At 55.8% G+C, this 24,783-nt stretch overlaps 2 protein-coding genes across 6 annotated transcripts in view; one reads left to right on the top strand and one right to left on the bottom strand.

Annotated features, from left to right (window-relative positions):
- The window catches only part of CDH23 (cadherin related 23), a 196,250-nt gene that overhangs the window by 152,466 nt on the left and 19,001 nt on the right, over positions 1 to 24,783 (top strand). For 2 of the 4 annotated variants that reach the window (XM_059850903.1, XM_059850902.1), the window contains exon 1: positions 23,401 to 23,550. In XM_059850903.1, the coding sequence (XP_059706886.1) occupies positions 23,401 to 23,550 (150 nt within the window). Of the gene's footprint in view, positions 1 to 1,215; positions 1,277 to 2,122; positions 2,272 to 3,256; positions 3,393 to 3,576; positions 3,966 to 4,057; positions 4,160 to 4,691; positions 4,977 to 5,733; positions 5,884 to 6,577; positions 6,707 to 6,827; positions 6,957 to 9,145; positions 9,374 to 23,400; positions 23,551 to 24,783 lie in introns of those variants that run through there. The other 2 variants (XM_059850905.1, XM_059850904.1) reach the window with 2 other exon arrangements.
- On the bottom strand, positions 12,875 to 23,470 carry VSIR (V-set immunoregulatory receptor). 2 transcript variants are annotated; one of them, XM_059850908.1, is made up of 7 exons: positions 23,339 to 23,470; positions 17,802 to 18,260; positions 17,124 to 17,171; positions 15,753 to 15,860; positions 14,509 to 14,536; positions 13,821 to 14,008; positions 12,875 to 13,589 (listed from the first exon to the last, which is right to left on the bottom strand). In XM_059850908.1, exons 1-7 carry the CDS (start codon positions 23,400 to 23,402, stop codon positions 13,552 to 13,554), a joined length of 933 nt encoding a protein of 310 aa, XP_059706891.1. In that variant the 5' UTR covers positions 23,403 to 23,470; the 3' UTR covers positions 12,875 to 13,551. The 2 variants fall into 2 exon arrangements, with proteins under 2 accessions (XP_059706891.1, XP_059706892.1); XM_059850909.1 differs by lacking the exon at positions 15,753 to 15,860.

Raw genomic sequence — 24,783 nt, 5'->3', positions numbered from 1 at the left:
GGGGGGAGAACTCCTCCCTGTGAATGGAAGTTCTTGGTGGAACATGGAATAAGCCACAAGCAAGGTATAAACTGGTCTGGGACAGAGGGAAAGAGCGTGCGTGGGCACAGGGCTGAGAAATCCAAATAGAGGTCAGTATTTTCCAAGTTTTCTGCTGATGCAGGGGGAAGGGAGCAAGAGAAGCTCAAGGTACCTCAAAACCACATTCCAGAGGAGCATCCCTGACTCCTGCAACCTGTGTGGGGCTGGGGGTGAAAGCCCTCACTGTTCCCACTGCATGTGCATCCTTTGCAGCAACCTTTCCTCTTCCCTGCACAAATCTGGGTACAAACCTTCCTGGGAAAAAGAAACTGATGGGTAGTGTTGTGGGAAGAGGCAGAAGGTGCCTTGCAGAGGGAAGTAGGGAGAGAATAACGGCTCAGGCATTCCCTGTATCCTCCCCCCGGGGATTTGTGAGTGGCCACGCTGTGGTCGAGCTGTGGGTGCTCTGTGGGGAGTGGGTTTTGCCAAGAAAAGATGCAGAGGCTCGGTGCCAGCTGGACTGGAAGCCCTGGCCCTGCTGGTCACTGCCAGGTCCCGCTTCCCAGCTGCTGACTGCTGGCTGGGGTTTAGGGAAAGCACTGCAGTCTTGTTCAGTGACACCAGAGGGGAGCCGTGCCTTGGTTTTCCCGGGGCGGATGGCAGACCCGGTCCCTGCCGGGACTGTGCAGCGCACCAGAGCCTGGGGCTGCTCCACCCCGCTCAGGGGGCTCACAAGGACGCTCTGGGCTGGTTGCATTCACATTTCCTTTAGTAGTTTTTCCATGTGCTGCTGCTTGGGTGACTCACCAGGATGCCGCGGGCTGCGTGCCCACCAGGCACGGGAGCAGCTCATCCCGGCAAGGCTCCATCCTTGGCGGCAGAGCCACTGGGACAAGCTTTGGAATGCAGGGCAGGATTGAGGGAGGCACCTCCTCCAGCACACAGACCCGTGGGATTTGTGGGGTGGTCCTGAGGCTCAGCTCCCACCTCAATCCAGGAGCTGAGAAGGGCTCCTGAGCCCGCAGTCCCTGCTGTCCAATGATGAGGGGAGAGTAACCTAATTTTGCTTTCTGTTTGGTAAGCTCTCCAGCTCAGGTGGAGGAGAAGGATGTCCAGCTTTGGCAGGGTAGGAGGACTTGTCCTAGTCTGGAATTCTCTGCCCTTGACCTCTACTCCTCTGCTTTTCTCATGAAGGTGAAAGCCACGGATGCGGACGAAGGCATTAACGGGAGGGTGTGGTACAGGATTGTCAAGGGTAAGTCCAGCTGCCCCTTCATGCATCAGGGAGTTTGTCCCAGGCTCTGCCCAGCCTCAGGAGGATGAGCTTGCCATCCTTTTGCACTTTGGAGCCCACAGAACCATTTCTCCCAGGCCTAAGCAGAATTCAGCTTTAGGGCTCAGTGCTGGGGACTGGTTTGTCATGGATGGACAGCTAGATAGAATCCTAAAATCAGAGAATGGTTTGGGTAGTTAAATGGTTTGGTTTGGTTAAAGTTCACCTTATTCCAACCCCCTGCCATGGGCAGGGACACCTTCCACTACCCCAGCGTGCTCCATGACCTCCAGGGATGGAGCAGCCACAGCTCCTCTGGGCAGCCTGTGCCAGGGCCTCACCAACCTCACAGGGAAGAATTTCATTCCAATATCCCACCTTTCCCTGCCCTCTTTCAGTCTGAAGCCATTCCCACTGGTCCTGTCACTCCAGGCCCTTGTCCCAGGTCCCTCTCCAGCCCTCTTGGAGCCCCTTTAGGCACTGGAAGGGGCTCTAAGGTCTCCCCAGAGCCTTCGCTCTCCTCCAGGTTGAACAGCTCTCCCAGCCTGGATCTAGAGCAGAGCTGCTACAGCCCTCAGAGCATCTTTGTGGCCTCCCGTGGGCTCACATCCACATTTTCCTTATTTGATGCAATTCTGTAGCTCCTCCTGGTCTGACCCAGGGCCGAACGCTGATGCAGCTGAATCTGTTGTAGCCAGAGGTGACGGGGCTGAAGTTTTGCTCAATAATCTCCCTCCAAAAGAGCCCCTTAGGGAGGGCTCAGTGTGTCACCAGGATGGGTGTGGAGGCAGTGGGCAACATCCCTGTCGTTTTTTTCCCCATTTCCAGGAAACGAGCACAACCACTTCCGCATCAACCCCAGCACGGGGCTGGTGATGCGAGGAGTGCGGCACCTGGACAGGGAGCAGAATTCCTCCCATGTGCTGGAGGTGGAGGCCTACAACACGGAGCAGGGGCCCATGAGAAGCTCCGTGCGGGTGAGGAGCTCGCAGCCCCCACGGGCTGCGCTGCACAGCCGTTCGCGCAAAACGTTCACGCAAAACGTTCGCGATCTTGGTCCTTCCCTGCGCCCGCAGTTGGACAGGAAATTAGAAAGATCTGGCATGGGAAGTCTCTAGGGGCTGCTCGTGGACAGAGAAGAGCTTGTTGGTGGGGGGGTTGTTTAATTTTTCTTTTTTCCTGGGACCTTTTGGTGCTGCTGAGGGGGGCAGCATTCACTCGGAGGGAGTCTTGCTCGCCCGGTGAGATGCAGCTCTGCTGCTGGGAAGAAAAGCTGAGCCTCAGCCTGCTGAAAACCGTGTATCCTGGCCAGGCACTATTTAAATAATCCAGGACCCAGTGGTGACAGTCTTCAGCTGCAGCACAGCAGCTTCCCACAGTTCCCACAAACCCAGCCCTCCAGTTGTATCTATTATTAGACCCAGCGGCGGGGTGGGCTCTGGCTGAGTGTGAAGTGCCCCCAGCACCAGCAGCAACCAGAAAACCAGGAGAAGGAAATGTGTTCCCTGGGGAAACAGCACTGAACTTGGAGCCAAAATTTCCCAGCGAGTCTCCAGCGTTTCTGTGTTGCGAGGTCTCCAGGGGTTTGATCAGGGGATCCCAGAGGATGGAGGAATTGATGTACCCAGTGTGCCTCCTCCCCAGCAGGGAAAGACTGACTCACTCTGACCCACAGGGCTTGTTTAAATCTGCACTGTTAAACCCTCTGTGCTCACTCTCCATCACGTGGTGTTTGTAGAAGAGGTTATCACAGGATCATGGAATGGGTTGAGTTGGAAGGGACCTTAAATCTACCCTAGTTCCAACCCCCCTGCCATTGTCAGGGACACCTCCACTAGCCCAGGTGGCTCTGAGCCCTGTCCAGCCTGGCTTTGAACACTGAAATGTTTCTCCATGAGCACCACATAGAGCTGGTTCCCCAAGCTCACCCTGCTCACGCGTGGTTTCTCCGGGGCTTCCCAGGTGATCGTGTACGTGGAGGACGTCAACGACGAGGTGCCGGTGTTCACCCAGCGCCAGTACAACCGCCTGGGGCTGCGGGAGACGGCGGGAATCGGCACCTCGGTGGCAGTGGTCCGGGCCACCGACCGAGACACAGGTGGGAAGGGCGGGTGGGAAACACCCAGTGGGGGGGATGGCGGTGATGTCAGCCACCGCGTGGATCCTGGCTTGGCTGGGCTGAAATCCCGTGGGATGGGCTCTGCTGAGGGGAGGCATCAGTGGTGTTGCCTCCTCGGGGTGCTTGGTGCAGCCAGCACCTCCAGTTCCTGCTCCCTCCCCAGGGAACGGGGGTCTGGTGAGCTACAAAATCGTGTCAGGCGCGGAAGGGAAGTTCGAGATCGACGAGAGCACGGGCCTCATCACCACCATAGAGTACCTGGACTACGAGACCAAAACCAGCTACCTGATGAACGTCTCTGCCACGGACCAAGCGCCCCCCAACAACCAGGGCTTCTGCAGCGTGTACGTCAGCCTGCTGAATGAGCTGGACGAGGCCGTGCAGTTCTCCAACAGCAGCTACGAGGCCGTGATCATGGAGAACATCCCCCTGGGCTCCGAGGTGCTCCGCGTCCAGGCGCGCTCCATCGACAACCTCAACCAGATCACCTACAAGTTCGACCCCAACACCAACCCCCAGGCCCTCTCCCTCTTCAAAATCAATGGGATCACGGTAAGTAGCCACAGCATGGTCCCTCCTGGCTTTTTTGGGCAATGTGAGCTTTGGTTTTGGTGGCCAGCACAGCTGTTGCTCATGCTTGGCAGGGAGTGATCACGGTCAAAGGCCAGGTGGACCGAGAGAAAGGGGATTTCTACACCTTGACAGTGGTGGCTGATGATGGAGGACCGAAGATTGACTCCACAGTGGTGAGTAGCTTCTCCCAGCTTCCCCACCATCCGCTGTCATCTCCCTCTCCCAGGAAAGCCTGTCCTAGCAGAGCTTTCTGCTCCAGCTTCCAGGGTCCAGAAACCCTGTTTTGGGGAAAAACCTGCTAAAACAGTTTTGAAGGAGGTAAATTTAGAGGCCTTGAAATACTCCACTGTGGTTTGTGTTTCAGAGGGTTATATTTAGCAGTTTCACAGGCAGCCAGGCAGGGGCTGATTTGCATTTCTCTGCCGGGTGCAGGGCCATCCCATGGGTGCCGATGGCTCTGCTCTCCACACAGCACTGTCCTCTTGTCTGAACCTCTCCCAGGGTGAGGGGCAGATATGCCAGCCTCAGCTGGGAAAAAACAAAGAGATGCCCCAACATTGGAGCCTCCAAATTGCTGCAGAGGGCTAGTACCCATGACCCCTGGCAGTGCTGTGGTAGGATGCAGGGTTAACCCACACTTCCTCATCCCTCGCTAACTCCTCATTGTTTGTGTTCTCTGTTTCTCCCTCTGCTTTCCTCCAACAGAAGGTAAGCGTGCTGGAGACCAGAATCCCTCCCAGGGTCCACACTGAGCTGCAAGGAGGGACTGGGGTGGAGGTCTCCAGCCCTGTCCCACCAGCACCAGCCTCCGAGCCCCGTGAGACCCCCTGCTGCTGGCGAGCAGGATCCTGATCTGGCACCCTGATCCAGCGCTTGGGACAGCAGCTGCCGGATCTGCCTCAGTGGCTGAATGAGCTCTCCCTGCTCCTGGCTCTCTGTTTTGAATCCAGCAGCAACAATAAGTGAATCACCCCAGGGCTCACAGCTCGCTCCCCAGCTTCCTCCCGGAATGTTGTCGCATTCAGCCTGGCCGCACCTGGGCGCTTGGGGCGCCCATAAATAAATCCCCGGGAACAGAAAGGCTCTTCCTCTCTCATCTCTGTGTTGCCCTGCAGCACTTTGATTGCAAACTCGATGAGAGCATTTCCTCTGCCTAACTGTGGCCAAGGTAGCCAGGTCCCCTTCGAGCATCTCGTGCTCATGTGCCTTTTTCCAGGAGGGAGCTCAGGACTCCTCCACACCCAGCTTGTCCTGGTTGAGTTGAACACACTCAGCTCTGCCTTCTTTGTGTCCCTTGAGCTTTACAACAAATCCTGCCTGACCCTGCTGCTGTGAGCATGGATGAAATCACTAGTGAAAAGTTAATTAGGCAAAGTTTAGCAGAAAAGGGTTACCCTGCAGCAGTCCAAGTTTCTCCATGCCTGGCTATTCGAAGGATAAAAACCAGAGGATGTTCCACAAAAAATTATACTGCTTGAGAGATGCAGCAGCCTTGCACTGTTTTTGCAGCCTCCAAGCATCCCTCCTACTCCTTCTCCTCCTCCTCCTCCTCCTCCTTTACAGGCAGGGATGTCACTTCAGCTCCTGGGCCCAAACAGCTGCATCATTCCCGTGGGGGATGGATGACACACTGTTGGCCCCTCAGAGGGGTGTGGTGTGTTATGCCAGAGTGCCAGGGTGGCTGTCAATGCCAGCTGGGCAGGGGTCTGGCTCCTGTCCATGCCCTGAGCCCCGTGCCCCCTCACAGGTGACCATCACAGTCCTGGATGAGAACGACAACAGCCCCCAGTTCGACATCACCTCTGACTCGTCTGTCAGCGTGGCCGAGGACAGCGCCGTGGGCAAGAGGGTGGCCCTGGTGCTGGCCCGAGATCCAGATGCAGGCAGCAATGGTCAGGTAGGGAAGCAGACATTTGGATGATGCTCTTAGACACATGGGGTGATTCCTGGGGTTTTCCTGTGCAGGGCCAGGATTTGGACTCGATAATCCCTTCCAACTTCTCTGAAGCTGTGTCTAGTGTTTCCCTGACACAGAAATCCCCCTGCCAGCACCCTCCCAACCCCTTCCCTCTGCATCCCTGTAAGAGCAAACTCTGGTCATTAATGCCAAGTTTTGGGGGCATTGTGCAGTGAGTGCCAAGAGTCCTCAGGCAAGGCAGCAGGAGAGGTAAAGCATTGTCCTTGGGCTGTCTGGGGCAGAGAGCTCTGTGGGACCAGTGTCAAAAGGAGCCCTGCAATCTGAAAACCAGCTGTGGCCTCTCCTGCCGTGGGGGCCAGCAACAAAGTCCTTGGCAGGCTAAGCAGGAAGCTCTCTGACATTTGTTATTTTCATTACCCTGCAGACGAGCATTAATGAGGTCCCATCACCCTCAATAACAGAAATTGCTGGCAGCATGGGAGCTGTCGGGGGGGGTTGGCCCTGTTTGCTTTGGGGTGGCTGCAACAAGCCAGCACACCTGTGGCTCCCACTACGTTGGACCTTTTCAAAAGTTGGGGGGATGCTGGATTTATTTTTGTAGGGTCTCCTTCCCCTTCTCCCTCCTCAGCATCACTCTGCCTGCCCTGGTTTTCTTTCCCTGTGATGATTCCAGGTGACTTTCTCACTGACATCGGGGAATATCGGACGGGCTTTCGAGATCCGTACCACCAACGGCACCTACGGCGAGGTGTTTGTGGCACGGCCGCTGGACCGGGAGCTGCTGGATCACTACACCCTACGGGTCAGCACCAAAGCACCCCCTCACCCCCTGGCCTTCTGGTTTGAGCACCGAGGCTCTTTTGCTTGGAGCTGTGAGCTTCAAAATAGCACCTCTTCCCTCGGAAATCCATCCCTGACTGCAGATCCAAGCGTCAGATGGCGGCGTTCCCCCCCGGAGGAAGGAGCATGTTCTACGGGTGAACATCCTGGATGTCAATGACAACCCCCCTGTCATCGACAGCCCCTTTGGCTACAACGTCAGCGTGAGTGAGGTGAGCACCCAGCTCCTCTCCTTCCATCCTCCTGGGGCCAGCTCTGACCACAAGGCAGGTGGGGACAGTAGAGTGTCCCTTGCAAGCGTCACCTTGGGTCATTTAGGCATTAGTGGCCCCGTGCAAACCTCATCTTTGGTCATCTGATGGTTAGTGTCCCCTTGCAAATCTCACCTTGGGTCATTTAAGGCTTGGTGACCCTGTGCAAACCTCATCTTTGGTCATCTGATGGTTGGTGTCCCCTTGCAAATCTCACCTTGGGTCATTTAGGCATTAGTGATCCTGTGCAAACCTCATCTTTGGTCATCTGATGGTTTGTGTCCCCTTGCAAACCTCACCTTGGGTCGTTTAAACATTAGTGGCCCCATGCAAACCTCATCTTTGGTGATTTGATGGTTGGCGTCCCCTTGCAAAACTCACCTTGGGTCGTGTAAGGATTGGTGACTCCTTGCCATCCTCACATAGGGTGATGTAAGGGTTGGTGACCTCTTGAAAGCCCTCATTGGTGATGTACTCCTCATTTTGGGCTAGGAAAAAGCTCTATGAGCAACTTAAGCCCCTGAGGCTGCAGGGACCAGCCGGAAGGAGAAGTGGCTACACACCCATGGAAATGCCACCAAAGTGACACAAGAGACGGTGCAGTGCAGAATAAGAATGGCTTTCAGGAAGCAGCTTAGCAAGGGACAGATAATTAAGCAATAAAACACAATCAGGCATGAGAAAAGACGACTTATTTCCTGACATTTTAATTCCTGGACTGAGGCGGGGGGGGATTCTCAATTTGGTGATGAAAAATGAAATATGAGTAATAGCCAGTGCCACTTAGCTGTGAGGAACTGCAGCTCGTGATTTATAGCTTAGCATTAAGGATATTGCCCTGTTAAGGTTTTCTTATCTATTTAATACATGTTCAGAGCAGGTTGAAGAACAGAATTTCTGTTTTGATTTTCCCCATAATGGGACTATCCAAAAATAATTAGCTGAGCTCTGGGTCCATTACGTGGCCTTCACCTCCGCGCGCACTGCGGGTTTTATGCTCTTCCAGGCTGTGCCAGACTAGATAAGACCTAATATGCAGCTTTCTGCTGAGCTGCCGCGTGTTGGGGCAGCGTATCTGGAGCCTCAAGCACATCAGTGCCCTCTCTATATTAGAATTACGTTATTAATTAATATTGGTATTTACTAATATAGCAGACAGGACGTGCCTTGGCTTGTCTGACCCCTGGTGCTGAACCAAACAGTGGCACTGTGGTGTTTCACCCCAGGGACACTTTTGGCCATGGGTGTGTGGTGCTCCACCCCAGGGACACTTTTGGCCATGGCTGTGTGGTGTTTCAGCCCACAGACACTTTTGGCCATGAGTGTGTGGTGTTTCACTCCAGAGACACTTTTGGCCATGGGTGTGTGGTGTTTCACCCACAGACACTTTTGGCCATGGGTGTGTGGTGTTTCACCCCACAGACACTTTTGGCCATGGGTGTGTGGTGCTCCACCCCAGAGACACTTTTGGCCATGGGTGTGTGGTGTTTCACCCCAGGGACACTTTTGGCCATTGGGTGTGTGGTGTTCCACCCCAGGGACACTTTTGGCTGGCTGGGTGCTGCAGCTGGGCACGTGGGGACAAGTCCAGGAGTGCAGCAGCTCTGATGGTGGCAGGATGGAGCCTCCTCCCTTAAGAGGGGCTGCTCCTCAGGTTTCCCTCTGTGGAGAAGCTTTCAGGTGATGGTGAAGGAAAGGAGTCAGTTCTGATGGAGGGTTTGGATCCAGAGCTTTATTCTGGCCCATAGACCTCTGAACCCAGCCCCAGCTCCAACAGAACTCCCTGACAGCATGGTTGCTGTTCTTTTTAACCCAGGGAGAGGAGGAGGGAAGGGGTAAGGAGCCACCAGCCAGGTACAGGACAGGAGGTCTCAAGGGACAAAGGACACCTGGATGGCCCAATGCCCCCCGGGGGTAGAGGGCATCCTTTGAATCTGCCAATCACCCCACACACTTCTGGAATTCCAGGACTGACAGACAGTGCTCGGCAGGGGTCAGGGTGGGGAAAAGAGAGGTGACTGACACACCTGGGAGGGAATCTTCACGGGAGGAACCCGGGGTTCTGAGGTAAACCCTGAAATCACACTGCAACCACTGAGCTACTCCATGCGTGATGAGGCCGGCGGTATTTACGCGGCGTCTCTCCGCAGAACGTCGGCGGCGGCACGGCGGTGGCCCAGGTACGCGCCACCGACCGGGACATCGGCCTCAACAGCGTCCTCTCCTACTACATCACCCGTGGCAACGAGGACCTGACCTTCCGCATGGACCGCGTCACCGGCGAGATCGCCACCCGGCCCTCGCCGCCGGACCGCGAGCGCCAGAGCTTCTACAGCCTGGTGGTCACCGTGGAGGACGAGGGCAACCCCTCGCTGTCGGTGAGACACCAAAACGGGCCTTTGGGGGCAGGACGGGGCTGGGCAGCGCTGTGGGAGCCAGCTTGGCACTGAGTGTGGGGTGTGAAAGGGGAGAAAGGGCACAGGGTGTGGTGTTTCGGAGACTGGAGCGAGCTTGGCATTGAGTGTGGCATGTGAAAGGGGAGAAAAGGCACAGGGTGTGGTGTTTCAGGGACTCGGGGTCCAAACCTGCTGTGCACAGGTTTTGTTTGTTCTCCTTCGATGCCTGGCCGTGCAGGAGCTTCCCTCACAGTCGTTCAGCAGGGCTCATCCCCCATCTCCAAATGAAAAAAAATGTGAGCATCCCTATGGGGAGGTGTGCTGGCTGCTGCTGCCCTGCTCACAGGGTGCTGGGTCTGGAAGGGCTCCAGGCAATGCCCTCCCATCTCAGCGCTGGGAGTGGCTGGAGCAGCAGCTCAGCCACAGTTCCTTTCACCATTGACATGCATGTCTGCTGTGGGCCTTGTGAATGAGAAGAGCTCTGGTGATTTGGACAAGGGCCTGGAGTGCCAGGACAAGGGGGAATGGCTTCAAACTGAGAGGGGGATGATATGAGACCCCACCCATCATCCCGTGGTCTGGGGAAGTGACTGTCTCTCTTGGGTCCTTGTTTGTGCCTCTGAGGAGGCTCAAAAAGTCAAAAGAGCAAATACCACGTGGAGCATTTTCCAGCTCTGAGTCGCTTCTAATCCCACATCTCTGTAGAGAGGTGAGTGAGCACAAATGGCGAGATGAGCTGACACTCTGCCATCCTTCCTGTCCCCCACCTCCACCTGCTATCTCTCACCATCTCTCTGCTCTGCCTAGAGAGCTCTGCCTGCAAAGCCCTGCTCTACATTTTGATGAATCAGGTGGCAGCCCGCAGTGCAAACTGTGGCTGTGATTCTCACCTCAGGCTTTGCACTCTCAGCTCCTCCCTCCCAGTTGGTTCACGCTCCAGCTTCTGCATCACCATCTTTTCCATTAGCTGCACTGTCACTGAGGCTTAAACCTAGCTAAGTCACTTCCCCCAGAACGAGAGAGAGAGCTGTGCTGTGGCTGCAGCACATGATGCCACCAGCTCCTCACAGTCACTGTCACTGTGGATGTGGGACACTGATCCTGCTCTGCTGAGCTGGCAAATCCCATTGCCATGGCAATGGCTGTTTCCCTTCCCAGTGCCAGCAGGGACAAGTGGCACAGCTCATCACCCCACACTGCCCAGGCAGTGTCCCAGCAGCCCTGCCTATCCCCTGTGTGCCCACCATGTCACGAGCACACGTTATGCCAGCAGCAACAATCCAAACACCAGGGACACAAAGTGCCCAGTGACCCAATTCCTGAGTGGGGAGAGGAGTTTTGGCCCCTCTCAGAGCTCAAGGACACTCAGCTCTTGTCAGAGGCGTGTTGCTGGGTGCCTGCTGGCCTCATGCCTGCCTGGGGAAATGATGTCTGTCAGGGCCTTGCTGCCTGCCAGAAATTGGGGCTTTCACAAGGAGCTGCAGGCTGGTGCAACAATGCACAAAAGGGGGTGATTGTCTGTGATTTGTACATCCATCCGTGGGTTTCGAGGTTTGGCCTTCTCTGCGTGGGAGAGGCAGAGGAGACGGAGCTGGGAGAGGACTGGGAAGTCCTCACTGGGAAGTGTTGATCTGGGATGCCCAGGACAGCAGGGGAGCAGGGAAGACTGGCCAAGAGGAATCTCTTGGGAGCTGGAAATGTGGGAACAAAAGGATAAAATGCTGCTGATAAAACAAGAATATTTTCATTTAAAAAAGCATTGCAGGAGGAAAAAAACCTTCACAAGCTGGTGAGCTGCAGCTGGAAGGTGTGTGGGAATTGCAGGAGTCACCTGGGCACTGTCTGACCCTGGGGCAAGCCAGCAGCTGCACCTCCCCAAGGGCTGGCCCTGCTCCAGAGTGGTCAGGGAGCTTCCTGCAGGAAAATCCCTGCCCAAGGAAGTTGCAGCACCCCTGTGCACTGGGACAGGATCCTGTGGGACCCACTGCCCCAGGCACTGGTGGCTCCAGCAAGGCAGGGTGGATCCTCACTGTCCAGATGTTGTCTTGCAGCTGGGTCCCCTTCACCTCAAGCGTCTGTGTCATCTTCTCCATGAAATTGGGGGCTGAGGTGGGGAGCCAGCACCCCTGTGCCAGGACTCTTGCTCCAGAATGCGTGGAAGCCTGGGAAGCCATTTCTTCTCTCTCCTAGAAATCTTAATTTTCCTTCTGGAGGGAGAACTGATGTCACTCAGTGCCCCAATATGCCACACCAGAGGCTCTGGCAGACAGCTTAGCTCAGCCTGCAGCACCAGGTATCCACAAAAATGGGGCTCCTGCCACACAGAGCAAAACCTAATTCCAGCAAAGCTTCATTCTGTCATCAGGCAGTGCATTCCTTAGGGAGCACAGCCACTTGGAGACGGTTTCAAAGCTGTTAGGACCTGCAGGCAGGCAAAACACCAGCATGCCTTTCCAGCTGGAGCTGCTGAGACAGCGAGAAGGAAGTGCTGGAGGCACCAACCAGCTCTGGATTCCTCTGCAAAGCCAGGATGGGGCTGAGCCGTGGGTGGCAGTAAAGCCCCATGCTCAGGAAGTTCCATCCATGGTACACGGGGGTGTGGGTGCTGGCTTCTCCCTCATCCCTAAACCCCCTTGTGGGTGCTGGCTTCTCCTTCATCCCTGAACCCCCTTATGGGTTCTCCCTCATCCCTGAACCCCCTTATGGGTTCTCCCTCATCCCTGAACCCCCTTATGGGTGCTGGCTTCTCCTTCATCCCTGAACCCCTTATGGGTGCTGGCTTCTCCTTCATCCCTGAACCACCTTGTGGGCTCTCCTTCATCCCTGAACCACCTTGAGGGTGCTCCTGCTGAAGCCAACGGTGGATTAATCCAATCCTGCAGCTCCCCAGCACGTTCCAGAGGCAAACACTGTTTCTTCCAGCCCCACAGTGTGGAATTCTGTGTGCTGCCAGGGATGCTCAGCCTGGCCACACTGCCTGGTGCAGCTGTTGCTCAGGTCTGACTGTGTTTTGCTATGACTAATGTTTATGTTTGTCTCGTGGCCATTTTTTTACCCACCTTACAACAAAAAGAGAAACAAGAGAGAAAAAAAAAAATCAAACAAAACCAAACACACTCTGAGTAACAGTGTCTGCCACAAGGTTTGATATCATCACCAGGGCTGAGTCACGCTGGAACCAAAGTTTCTTTTGGATAAGCAGTGCCAGGTGCTGTTGTTCAGATGCTGCACGAGCACCCAGGGCATCACAGAGTCCTCTCACAGTGGCCCCAGCTCTGGCTGTTCTGGCCCTGCTGGCCCCAGGAGGGCAAGGGGAAGCCATCCCCAGCATTTCCCACTGTGGCCCCCATGCCTCCACCTCTCCACAGGGGCTCAGGAGCATCCTGTTCCATCCTGCAACACCCTCCAGATGAACTTCCTAACTGACAGGCATTAGGAAAGAAAAAAAAAATTGAAAAAAAACCCCAAATGAAAACCATAAACTTCCTTTTTTTCCTTTTAATCAGCACTGATAATGAAACAAACAGAAAGATAAATTGCCCTGATCCTAAGCCAAGGATAAAACTGCAGCAGAAGTAAGGCTCCTCCCAACATGTGTTCTGCTGAAAGGCAGCAACATCACAAGTCCATGGCCATTTCAAAAGGCTGGTAAGGAAAGAGGGCTCTGGTGGCAGCAGGGAGCCTCTCCCCTTCCTGTTTTGCAAAGAAAAAGGTAGTACAAGGTTGGCTGGTGATCATGTTTTGTTCCATGCTGAATAAAGTATTTTAACATCCACTCCCAGAGAGGATGTTCAGTCAAGGATCCAGAAACGTGTTGATGTTGCAGAGCTGAGAGCCTGGCAATAAGTTAATCCTCAGGGAAGCCTGCAGGTGCAGGACATCCTTCCATCCCCACATCCTCAATTTCCAGCTAGTCTGTAAAATGTGAGCAGTACAGAGCCACGCACTTCTCCATGGAAACAGGTGGTTAAAAATTGAAATCCGAGCAAGAGAGGTTCACTTCCAGTCCCAGGGCAGCGGCAGGATGGGAGGCAAGGGCAGGGATCCTGCTCACAGCTTCATTTCTTAAGGCACTGCTGCCCCTGGCCCTGCCAAACTCCTGGGGCTGTTGTCTTGGTGAGCATGGCGTGCTCTGCAGGATGTGGTTTCCTCTGGGGTGCTCAGGCTTTCAAGGAATTTGGTGAGTCAGGAACGGGATCTGGAAAAGGCAGACCAGGGATATTAGTCCAGCTTACAGCTGGAGGGGTATCATTCCAGGAAGTGACCAGACTCTGCTTCTGCATGGAAAACAGAGGGTTTAGGTCCTTCCCATCTTTCAAGCCATGTTTTTGACGTCGCCAACACCAAGTTTCCCGCTGATATTTAACCCTCCACTTTCCCCCTTCCTTCCCACCCTCTCCAGAGGGGCTGAGCATTGCCAGTCACTCACCCAGGGTGGGGAAGAAGCAGTCCCCGGGCCCGGGGGGGGACAGGGGGGTGCTGGGCTCCGAGAGCAGATGCCGGCCGGACTCGGAGGGCAGCCTGCTGGCCACGTAGCGCAGCTGGGGCCGGGGCCGGGGCTCCGCACTGCCCGCCGGCCCCGCCTCGAACACGGGGTTCTCAATGCCCTGGGCGCTGCTGTGGGACAGGAGAGGCGTTTGCACCTTTATTTCAGCACAGCTTTGTATCCCCAGGGCTTTGGCTGATCGTTGGGAACAGGCAGGGAGCAGGTTCAGGCAGTGGCATCTCGGCTGAGAGCAAATGGGGAGCTCAGAGCGGGGGGAAAGTTCAGCCCAAGTGGTTTCAGGCAGTGGGATCTCAGCTGAGAGAAAATAGGGAGGCCAATGCAAGGGGGAAAGTTCAACCCAAGTGGTTTCAGCCTTCCTGGGGTGCAGGGAGAGGCAGGCCCTTGAAAAACGGAAGGAGGCACTTTCCACGTGGAGAGAGGGAAGAGAAACAGTGATTTCCCAGAAAGGGAAAGGACTCAGGGTGTGGGGGACACCAGCACTGCTTTCATTCTGCTGGGCTGGGGATATGTGCCAGCTTCAAGGGGCAGGAGAAAAGGACAAGCCCTGGGCAGGGTCTGGGATGCAGGCTGCAGGGCGTGTGGGGAGCTGGGAATTCATGGGTTTCCTTACCTATCCATCCTGACAAGCTCATGGGCACCTGCCAAAGACAAAATGTTTGGGTGAGTGCTGGCAGCACAAGGCCCAGACCCACAGCCAGGGCTGTGCTCTGGTGTCTTATCCCCCTCCAATTCCTCACCTGCTCCTTTAGCCCTCTGCTTTGCTCCCTAACCTCCTCCTCTGCATCCCTGCCCTCCCTAGATGGACACCACAGGCTCCAGAGAAGGGGAAGGGACACTTCTGCAGGCAGGGGTTGAAGTGAGGTGCAGCTACAGTCCGACCCCACTCGTGCCCAGATGCACTCACCACCCCCCTGTGGCTCTGCAAACACCACCTGGCACTTGGCTGCCCCTCTTTGGCTGGGCAGCACCAGGTTAGGCATTCCCTCACCCCCAGATCCCACAGCCCATCTCACTGGGCTCTGCTGGATGCCTGCCTGGCTGAGATGCTCAAGTTTTGGCCCAAGGTGTGCCAAAGAAAAGTGCTGGGTGGAAATAACCTGGTCCGTGGCACCTGAGAGGCAAACCCCCCTGGATTTTGCCTGCCCTCTGGGGTGAAGCAGCAACCAGGGGTGCCTGCAGGGCGTGGCCGTGGAAAGCACAGTTCCCATTCTCGTGGCTGGCACTGTGCCCTCCTTCTGCTGCACAAACCACTTCTCCAAAGGGCTCCTCGGAGCCCCACAGCTGCCCCCCGAGCTGGGAGAGGAAAACCACAGGGCCCCTCTTGCCCAAGGGCTGATGAAATGGCTCTGCCAGTTAAGGTGGTGCCCCTTTCCGCTTAATTACTGAAATCTCTGGGAGCCAGGCACGGGCAGGAGCTGGCAGCAGCTCTGCCTCAGCAGAGGGGACACCCATCCAATGGCCACAGACATGTCAGGGGTCTTTTTAAAGAGGAAGGTGAGAAAAAGTGCAAATAATGCTCTTCAGTCACTTAGAAGGCAAAGCTTCTGTTTCGGGTGTGCAGTGGAGGGAGGGATGAGAAAATGCGATGGCTCTCACAGTGGATGTGGAGGGAGCATCCTCACAGCCTCAGAGCCTGCAGCATGCTGCTGGTGTCCCCTCCTATCCCACACTCCTCACCAGCAGCCTGCAGGCGTGCCAGGTCCTTCCTAGGACAGCTCCAGGAGGCTCCTGGCAGGGACCTGTCCTTGGGCCACCTTACAGCACACCCGTGGGACCTGGGGCAGCCAGAGCAGCTGATCCCAGTGGGGCACATCCCACGCAGCCCAGGAGGTGAGATGGGGTGCAGGTACATACGTCTGCTGCTGGCAGCTTGTCTCTGCTTGTAGATGAGGAGCAGGATGAGGGGCAGGCAGAGGATGCCCACGATGCAGGCGCCCGTGGCCAGCGCGGCGGCCGTGATGTCTGCAACACAAGAGCAGAGGTGAACCCTCCCATTCACCTGCCCTTCCCTTGGCCTCCCCAAAATCACAGGATTGTTTAGGATGGAAGAGACCTTAAGGATCATTAAGTCCAGCACAAGGCAGCCCTGTGTTGCCTCAGAGCTGAGGCAGTGTGGCTCCCACACACACAGGATTCACATCAGGATGAGTTGCCAGCTGTGGAGATAAGCTCTGAGGTGTCCTGTTAGAACCCCAGCCAAACCCCCTCATGGCTGCAGGACATCCCAAGGTTTTTGATCTTCTAGGTATGAGGAGAGAAGCCCTGATAAAGGCTCCCAGCAACTTTGGGTCACTGGCTCTGGCCCACAGCCAGCCTCAAAGTGCTCGGGCATCAAAGGGCTTGTTACCCACAGCCTCTGCTAATTAATGTGCCCCTGGAGAATGTCACCCACAGGGGCTCCCAAAAAGGCTGGCAGCCTGCAGGCACATCTGTGGCCATCAAGGTCCTTGTGGGATGGCTCCTGGTGAGGCTGTGAGCTGCTTAAATCAAGAGCAGGTTCAGCTCCTCTCCTGTGCATCCATCTGAGGAAGCAGCTTCTTTCCCTGTGTGTCTGTGTTTTAGGAGGGGACATTTTTCTCTTTTTTCCTGACAGGGCAGGGTGTCCCAGCACTTGAGACTGAAGGTTAGGGACAAGAAAGCACAGCTCACGGGGACCAGCAGCTGCTTCCCTTGTCTGGGCATGCTGCAAAATAATTTTAGCCAAATCTGCCCATTTAGGAGCCAGCAAAGGGGGACAGACAGAGCAACCCAGCAAGAGCCCAGCTGCACAGTGAAGTGGGGGCATCTCCATGTCTAGACACAGCTCTGGGGGAGCCCCACTTTGTCTGAGCACTCAAGCAAGATTTGGGATTCCCCTGCTGAGGCAGAGGTGGCCCAGGCTCGGGGTGTAGCAAGAGGTTCCTGCAACTCTTTACCTTTCTGTCCCTTCCCGTTTGCTCGTGGCAGCAGCCACTAAATCCCTGTTGTGGGAGGGGGCTCAGGGGCTTTAGAACAGCAGGGTGAACCATCTCCATGGGCTTCAGGACAGGCATGTCCAGGGATGGGTCTGAAGAAGGCTCTCCTTAGCCTGAGGATGTGCCTGGCATGGAACAGCATTGCAAGCCACCCTCCCAACCCCAGGGTGTGAGGTTGTGTGTGCCACTGGTGTGTTGGCAATGATCCCTAGGAAATTCATGGGCCAGGATGGCGAGCAGCACCTTGGAGAGAGGGGTTTTGGCCCTTTACCTTTGCCGGTGGCAGTGTGGAATGTGCAGTTTTGAAGGCCTCCTTTGCCTGCAGAAGAGAACAGAAAAGCTCACTCAGGATTCTCTCAGGTCCCACAGAACTCCCAAACTGCTGGCTGCCCTTGCCTTTTCTCCCTGGTATTGAGAACATCATCCCAGAGCAAGTGTTCACTGAGATCCCTGCTGCAAGACCCTCTTTGTCCATGGCAGCAGGGCCCATCCCCGACCATGCAGCCAATTTCTTTTCTTTTTAGTCCAAAAGAAAAGCTATCTAACACTGCAAATCAAGGCCAGGAGATGCCTTCCCCTCCCTCCTGCCTCTCCCACTGGGCTGCTGTCCCAAGGTTATCTGTGAGCCCTCAGCTGGGCTTGCACCACCAGCCAGCTCCTTTTAAGTTGAGCCTTGCTCTCCTCTCTGCCAGAAGGAGGTTGAAGTAGATCAGTGAAACTATGTGTTGCATTCCAGCCTCTCAAGTTATTAAGATTTTTTTTAGGTTTTTTTTAATGTTTCACTGCTCTCAAGCTCTAATTCAAACCTTCAACTTTGACTTCTGGAACTGCATCCAGAAGTGCCCTGCGCTTCCAACATCAGCACGCGCTGCCTCCCCCTCGCCAGTGCTGCATCCCCCACCTGGCACTGCGCCCTGGCGTGGCTGCAGAGCTGCCAGGGCAGCCTCACCTCTCTGGATCTGCAGCTCCACGAAGCCGTGAGCCACCTGCACGGTGTGGGGCTTGCCATGCCCTTCCCTCCTGACCTCCACGGCGTAGCAGCAGTAATTCCCGCTGTCCTGCAGCGTCACGTTCATCACCACGATGTGGAAGGCGCCGTGGTGGTCAAGGACAAACTCCACACCGTGGTGGCCGCTCTGCCTCCCCGGGGAGGGATTTTGGGAGACGTTGGCGGGCGCCAAGTGGCTCCTGCCAAGGTCGTGGTGCAGCTCCTTGTCGGTGACATTGCGGATGTGGCGCTTGTCGGAGCAGCTCTGGTCCCCCGTGCTGCTGAAGTACCAGGTCTTGTAGAGCAGGTCGTGCCGCTCGGCCAGGGCGCCGCTGACCCGGCAGCTCAGGGTCACGTTCTGGCCCTCGGGGCACACACACAGCGAGTACGGCGTGGTGATCAGGAAAGCTGCTCCTCCTCCTGCCAGGGACAAGGTACCGAGTCAGAGCCTGGGCTTACCCCGGGGTTTGTGGTGCTGAAATGGCTCCCGAGGTGTTAAAGAGTCTTTTTTCCCAGCCCCACGACCAAAGAAGAAGTCGAGATTCCTCAGCTCTGCTTTTCAAGGTTGTTTATTTTTCCTTATCTATTACATTCTTTGTCTGACCTGCTGAAATCTGTCCAGCAGGTTGTTCTGTGGCACACTGCCTGCCCTTGGGGTGGTGTTGGCTTTTTATACTAAAAACTACCAGTACTTTATTTACAATAATTTTCCAATACCTATCTCCTATGTTAGACAGTCTGTCTCTACTCTAAACCAATCCAAAAGTGTCACCATCACAGCAGAAGGTGGAGGACAACAACAAGAAGAAAAAAGACAGGACACACCCAGATCCCTCCATCTTGCCTCTTGAACCCCTATTCTAAATCCCTAAAATTCTACTTTTTCGCCTTGTGATAAATTCCCCAACATTCTACTCAAACCCTTGTGGCTTGTAAATCCTGACACAAAGTTGGTAATTGTTTCCATGGGTTAAAAAGTCTTTGACTCCGTGCCAAGGTCTCTGAGCCCCCTGCTGGGGTCTCGAGTCCTCCAGGGCAGCCAGAGGAAGATCCTGAGTTCCAGCAGTAAAACATTTTTTTGTAGCAAAACTGGCCAAAAAAGCACTGCAAACCCACCACCGATGTTGGCAAAGGGTGGGGAGGCCCTGGGACGGGTTGCCCAGAAGAGCTGTGGCTGTCCCATCCCTAGAAGTGTCCAAGGCCAGGTTAGATGCTGCTCTGAACAACCTGGGATAGTGGAAGATGTTGAAACTACGTGATCTTTAACTCCCTTCTAACCCAAATCTTCCAGGATTTTGTAGTGGGGCTGGGAGCACAACTTCACCCTAGAATTGAACTCTGCAGGAGAGACATGCTTTAAATACAGTTTAGCACCTGCAGCAAGGAGGCAGAAGCTCCCTGGGGCCAGCAGAGGTGTGGGGCAGGGAGGCCAAGGAGGACGAGAGGAGAAGCAAGGCAGCAAGGTTATGGCTTGTGAAGGAGGAAACACAAGCACAGCTGGACCAGCTGCAAAAAAATAAAAGGAGCGAAAACAAACAGAAAAGTTCTAGGAGGAGCAGTGCCCCCCCCTTCTCCCTCAGATGAGGCGGGGAGCAAGTCCCACCCTCCTTGTTTTTCAGCCCCCAGGGAGGAAAAGGGGGAACTGGCTGATGCTGACAGCGAGGAGCTGCTGGAAAATGAAAACAATTTTCAGAAAGAAGTTCTGGAATGTGGGCAGGAGGCGTGGCAGAAGTGGGAGCAGGAGGCACTGCACATGGGTGGGGGATACTGCTGGGTGAGGGGAGCTGTGCTTGAGGGGAGGGAAAAGTGCAAAGCCAGGAGAGGTTTTGGTGCTCTGGCCCTGCCACTCCTTCATGTTTGCAGAAGCACTAACATCCTGCTTTGAAAGCAGGAGAAAAAGCAGATTCTGGGTTTATTTACTTCAAATTACTGTGGAAAAGAGATTTCTGGGGCTGGTTTGCAGCGGAGAAGATGTTACAAGGACAAGATGTTTTGTTTTTTATTTTGGTAACATCCTGTTGTGCCATTAGCTCCGCCACGTTTCGCTTTGAGGTTTCTCGCTTGCTATATCGAGAGGGCGTCAGTCACAGGCAGGGTGTGATGAGCCTGCCTGCAAGCATCCAGCCAGGCCAGGGGCTCCCAGAGGGCATCCTCCTCCTGAGAGCTCTGTGTCACCTGCCTGGCCCAGGGCTCTGCTGGAGAGAGTGAAACCAAAAACGTGCCTCCCACCCCTGGTGGTTATCTCTGACTCTGACGGTGCAGGAGCAGCCCTGAGTCGCTGCCCGAGGGTGCTCTGCAGGGAGAGGGAGGCTTTGGGAAGGAGATCAGCCCCATTGCATCCCTGCTCTGGACAGTGCCAAGGAGTCCCCAGAGGCAGGGCTGGTGTGACCTTTCCCTGACCACTCCAGCTAATTGCTTCCTGCTCCCCACAGCACGTGCAGAGCACGTCCTGATGCTGCTCTGGGGCTGAGGTTTGTGCGGCCTGAGCTCAGAGCTGCCTCATTCAGTCTCGTTTTCAGGGCCTGACTTCTCCTTCTCCTGGGGTGTTGCTGGGGCCAGGATGCACAGCCAGGCTGGAGGGGTTCTGGCAGGCAGCAGAGTGAGTGCCCCAGCTCCTTGCCAAAGCACTGAGCACAAAAGGCACTTCAGACATGCTCCTGATACCTGCTGCAAGGGGAAGTGCCCCATTCACTTCGGGGCTCTCCTGGGAGCCAGAGGAAGGGAAGCCAGGGCTCTATTGGAGGAAGCCACACTTCCAACACCTTCCAAAAGTATCTGCAGGAGTCTTTTGTTTTCCACACCCCCCCCTCAGACGAAGTAGGGCTCATCCACGCGCGGTTTGCGAAGCTCTGCCTAGCTGAAGCATCCAGCCTCCACCTCCGGGGCTTGATGGGAACCGTCTGGATGGAAAGTCAGCTCAGCCCACGCTTTCAGGGAGGGGCAGAGGTTACCATGTGTGCAACCTTCAGCATTACAGACTCCCCTTCCTTCCCCACAGCAGGGGAAGGCTCTCAAAAGCCTTGCAGTGGAGGGGAAAGCAGCTGGCAAGGCACGGTGCAGCCCAGAGCAGTGCCAGGGCAGTTGGTGTTTCCTCCCCAAAATGTACCAAGGCTTCAAACACACGCTGGATGCCAGATGGAGCCCAGTGCAGACATCTTCTGGTGGGGTCTTTATACCAAAGCCCATGGATCTTTAGTCTCCTGGGCTTCTTCCATGCCCAGAGCCCAGGCTTGGCTCCTTCCACACCCCAGCCAAACCATTCCCTTTGAAGTCGGAGCTGCTGGCAAATGCCAAAATGAAGCCAGATGCCCATCTCTGTGCATCTCCAGCTGGTTGGGCCAGCTGAGGGCTGAGCTGAGAGCTGTTGTCTTGTCACCATCTGGTAAAGGCAGAGGAGGTCTCAGGCAGGTGCCAGAAGAGCCCTTTTTCCTCTTTGTCTGCTGCCATTGGTGTTGTGTTGGTGCAGCGTCGGTACATCCCAGTGCTGGCTGGCATCACTCTCCTGACACCTGGGAACTCTGCTTTCAGACAAAGCAGAAACACAAAGAAGGGCAGAAACCTGTGCTGCTTGGCTGACCAACAGCTCAAATAAAACAGGATTTCACACCCCATTCTGGGTCGGTGACCAAAAGCCTCTCCTGGCTGCTTCTCCTATGTTTGGTCTCTGGCCCTGGCAAGCAGGTGTTTGATCTGCCCTCCTGTACTTGGCAGAAGTGATTTCCATTCTTTCCACGCCAAGGAGATCTGCAGGGATCAGGGCATGGAGCCTTTGGAGGGGCTCACCTGCTGCAGAGGAGGGGCTGCTGGAGACAGAGGTGGGACAAGGGGCTCTGCTTGTTTCCTCTTTGGGGAGTTCTTGTAGCAGGCTCACATCAAAGTGCCCCGAGCCCCATCGTCACTGCGCTGTGATTATGCCTCAGTTATCAGCCAGGTGAGATGTGCAGGGGCACCCATAGCTCTGCAGAAGTACGAGCACAAAAAAACCAGAGGAGACAAAAAAACTTGCTGGAGATGCCTGAGACATGTTAACAGCCCTCATCTCCTGCACCCCAGGGGCCAAATGGCTTTCCAGCAGTGGGGTACCCATCATCCAGGCAGCCTCGGGGGGTCCTGCCTTGCTCCTCTTCCAGCACAGCCCTGGCTCAGGGACAGCACTTGGGATGCAATTTTGGGAAGCCCAGCTCAGCTGTCGTGCTTTAGGGGAAGAGGAGCCACTTCCCCATCCACCTTGCTGCCAGCATCCCCAAGCTGGATGTCTCCAAGGGCTACTTCTCCATCAATCCCTGCTAAAATTAGCCAGGGGCTCAGAAAGTTTTGGCAGGCGTGGGGTTGCGCAAAGCTCAGTTCCTCTGGCACCGGCCTCGCGCTGAACATCAGCATCCAAGCTTGTTGTGTTGCAGAAAGCCTGAAGTTCAGTCCCAGCGCCCCAGATGCATAAATGAAATCATCCATATCCCTGTGGAGATGCTGGGAATTGCTCCCTGATGATTCGGATGAGAAGCAAAACGCGGTTCAATCCACACCAGCCTTGCTGTCCCAGAGGAGAGGAGAAGGCACCTCTGGCCCCATTGCAGCATCGGGGCAGCTTTGGGAATCTTTTCTTCCCGGAGATGCGCCGGCAGAAATCTTGGAGGCAGTCACTTTGTCCCGGGAGGGAGGGTGAAGCCAAGCCCGATGCTCATCCTCCGCCTGCGCAGGGCAGGGAGGGATCACGGTCCTTCCCAGCTTCCTTCTCTGAGTCGCCGTCCAGGGTGGAACCGAGATTTTAATGCCACCGCCCCCGCTGCACTGCCTGGCCCCGGAGCCCCGAACGGAAACGCTGCCTGCCGGGGCTGCTGCGGAGTCAGGCGTGAAGCAGCCCCCTCCCACAGCATCCATCCCGCTGAAAAGCAGCCAGCGAGCTGGGAAGCGCTTCCAGCACCGGGAAGTGCTCGCTCCGGGCAAGGGCAGCTCGGCAGCCACTCCCGGTGGCCCTGGGTGGGCTGGTTGCCCACCCGGAGGAGCTTCCCGGCAGAACGCAGCATCCTTAGAGAGGGCATCCCAGCCCCGCTCGCACAAATCCCCTGTCTCCGCTCCCCCTGGGCTGTTGGAAGGGTCTTCTCACCGTGGCACAGCTGGGGACCCCCACGGTGCCAGGGAAAAGTGCCGTGCGGGAACGGAGCAGCTTTTCCAGCCCAGGGTCTCCAGCGGGAGGCTGGCGGGGACAGGGGCTGCTTCCCTGCCGCGCATGTTAGATCAAAGCAGAGGAAGAAAGAAAAAAACAGTCTCAGAGTTTTAGAACAGCAGCTCCCCAGCGGGCCCTTCACCCCAGCGCAGCCAGCACCGTGTGAAAGGCTGGCTCGATCCCCCCACACCAAAATCACGGGGGGAGAGAGCCAATAACGCCCCAAACACTCCGGATTCCTTGCGGCGAAGCGCAGCCCCGGGCAGGCGAGCGCGGTGCCCCGGCGAGGAGAGTTCTCCCGGGCAGGGAGGAGAGCAAAGCGAGCTGGGCTTACCGTGGGAAGCGAGCAGGGAGAGCGCAGCCAGGAGCAGCCCTGTCCGGCGGGACTCCGTCCCCATGGCGGAGGGGTGGCAGGGGAGAGGTGGCCTCTGCGGAGCCACCGCACGCTCTGAGCAGCCCCGCAGCGACAGCCGGACTGGGACACACAGGAAATTTCATTGCGATTGGCAATGCAGCGCTGCCGAGAACTGCGAGCACCCCCCGGAGGTGAGAGGCTGCAGGGAGCACCCGCGGGTGGGGATCGCTTCGGACCCCTCCTTCCCCGGGTGCCTCTGCTGGGTTTCTTCCCTTACAGCCTCACTTAGAGCCCGCTGCGTGCGTTTTGGGGGGCTAAGGAGGGTGCTCGCCGTGCCAAGGGACTTGAGGGTTCCTTTTTCCAGCAGGAGCTGATTCCTTGGGCCGACTTGTAACTTTGCTCGCAATCACTGTACTTGCCTTGTTTGTGAGGATTAAGGAGGCAGAACCTGTCCTGGGATGAACGGGCGGGAGGTAAAGGAAGGGTTACTCAGAGCAATGCCAACTTGGAAAAGGAAATTGAGCTTTCCAAAAAAAAATAGGAGCAAAGCCCCATCTTGCCCCTCCTACAGCCCATTTGCACTTTGCCCTGAAACAGCAAAGCAGCCCCGTGGTCTGACACATAATTCCTCCTGGAGCTTCTCATCGAATTCCAAAGGCATCAACAAAATCTCTGGCTGCAGCTGAGAGCTGCCTCATTTCCAGTCAGCCTTCCCTGGAAAGTGGAGCCCAGAGAATGTGGAGTTTTGCAACCCTCAGGAAATCTTGCAGCTCGCCTGCTCTGAATCCGGAGTGTGCAGGGAAATACAAAAGTACCTAATTACGGTGTGGCATTGTGGTCTTTACAGCAAACACGGCTCTGATGCTCCTGCCAAAAATGTAACCCTTGGCTGGCTGGAAGAAATTGGTTGCTGGGGGAAGGTGTGGGCATGAAGCCCAGACACTCCAAAGAAATGGTTTATTGTTCCAAGCCCCCAGCTCTGTGCTGTGCCCTTAGGCAGAGTGGAGTGCCATTGTCACCTGCTCATCCCCAGGTGAGGTGACACCCCTGTGAGACAGCCAGGACATCCAGGTGCCCATGCAGGGCCAGGGTGGCTCTAATCCAGCTGAGCCTGGCCAGCAGTGATGTTGTGGTCAGCAGGGAGGTGGTGGGACCATGAGAGGTCAGTCCAGTGGTCCCAAATGCTCAGTTTTGTTCCTCCTCTGGGGAATTTTCCATCCATTTTGCCACACTTGTTAGAAACAATCAAGGTGTCCCCAATGGCAAGGCAAGGACTCGCACACGCCTCCTCCAAAGGCAGGGAGGCACAGTGGGGCTCAGTGCCTGGTGTTCCCTGTGCCATGGGCTGCTCCCCAGTGTTGCCAGCAATGATAAGCTGGGAAAAGGGGAGGGATCCCACAGAGACACACTTTGTTTGGGAACAA

This window comes from Haemorhous mexicanus, chromosome 7 (assembly GCF_027477595.1).
Source record: "Haemorhous mexicanus isolate bHaeMex1 chromosome 7, bHaeMex1.pri, whole genome shotgun sequence".
Classification (NCBI taxonomy): Eukaryota; Metazoa; Chordata; class Aves; order Passeriformes; family Fringillidae; genus Haemorhous; species Haemorhous mexicanus.
The sequence above is the reverse complement of the archived record's forward strand: the minus strand, read 5'-3'. Positions and strand labels throughout refer to the sequence as shown.

Coding starts and splice junctions, on each gene's coding strand:
- VSIR (XM_059850908.1), bottom strand. CDS start 23,402: ATGGGGACGGAGTCCCGCCGGACAGGGCTGCTCCTGGCTGCGCTCTCC. Junction 17,172..17,801: donor GGAGCTGCAGATCCAGAGAG/GTGAGGCTGCCC, acceptor TCTCTTCTGCAG/GCAAAGGAGGCCTTCAAAAC. Junction 13,590..13,820: donor CTGCTTCTTCCCCACCCTGG/GTGAGTGACTGG, acceptor TGCCTTTTCCAG/ATCCCGTTCCTGACTCACCA.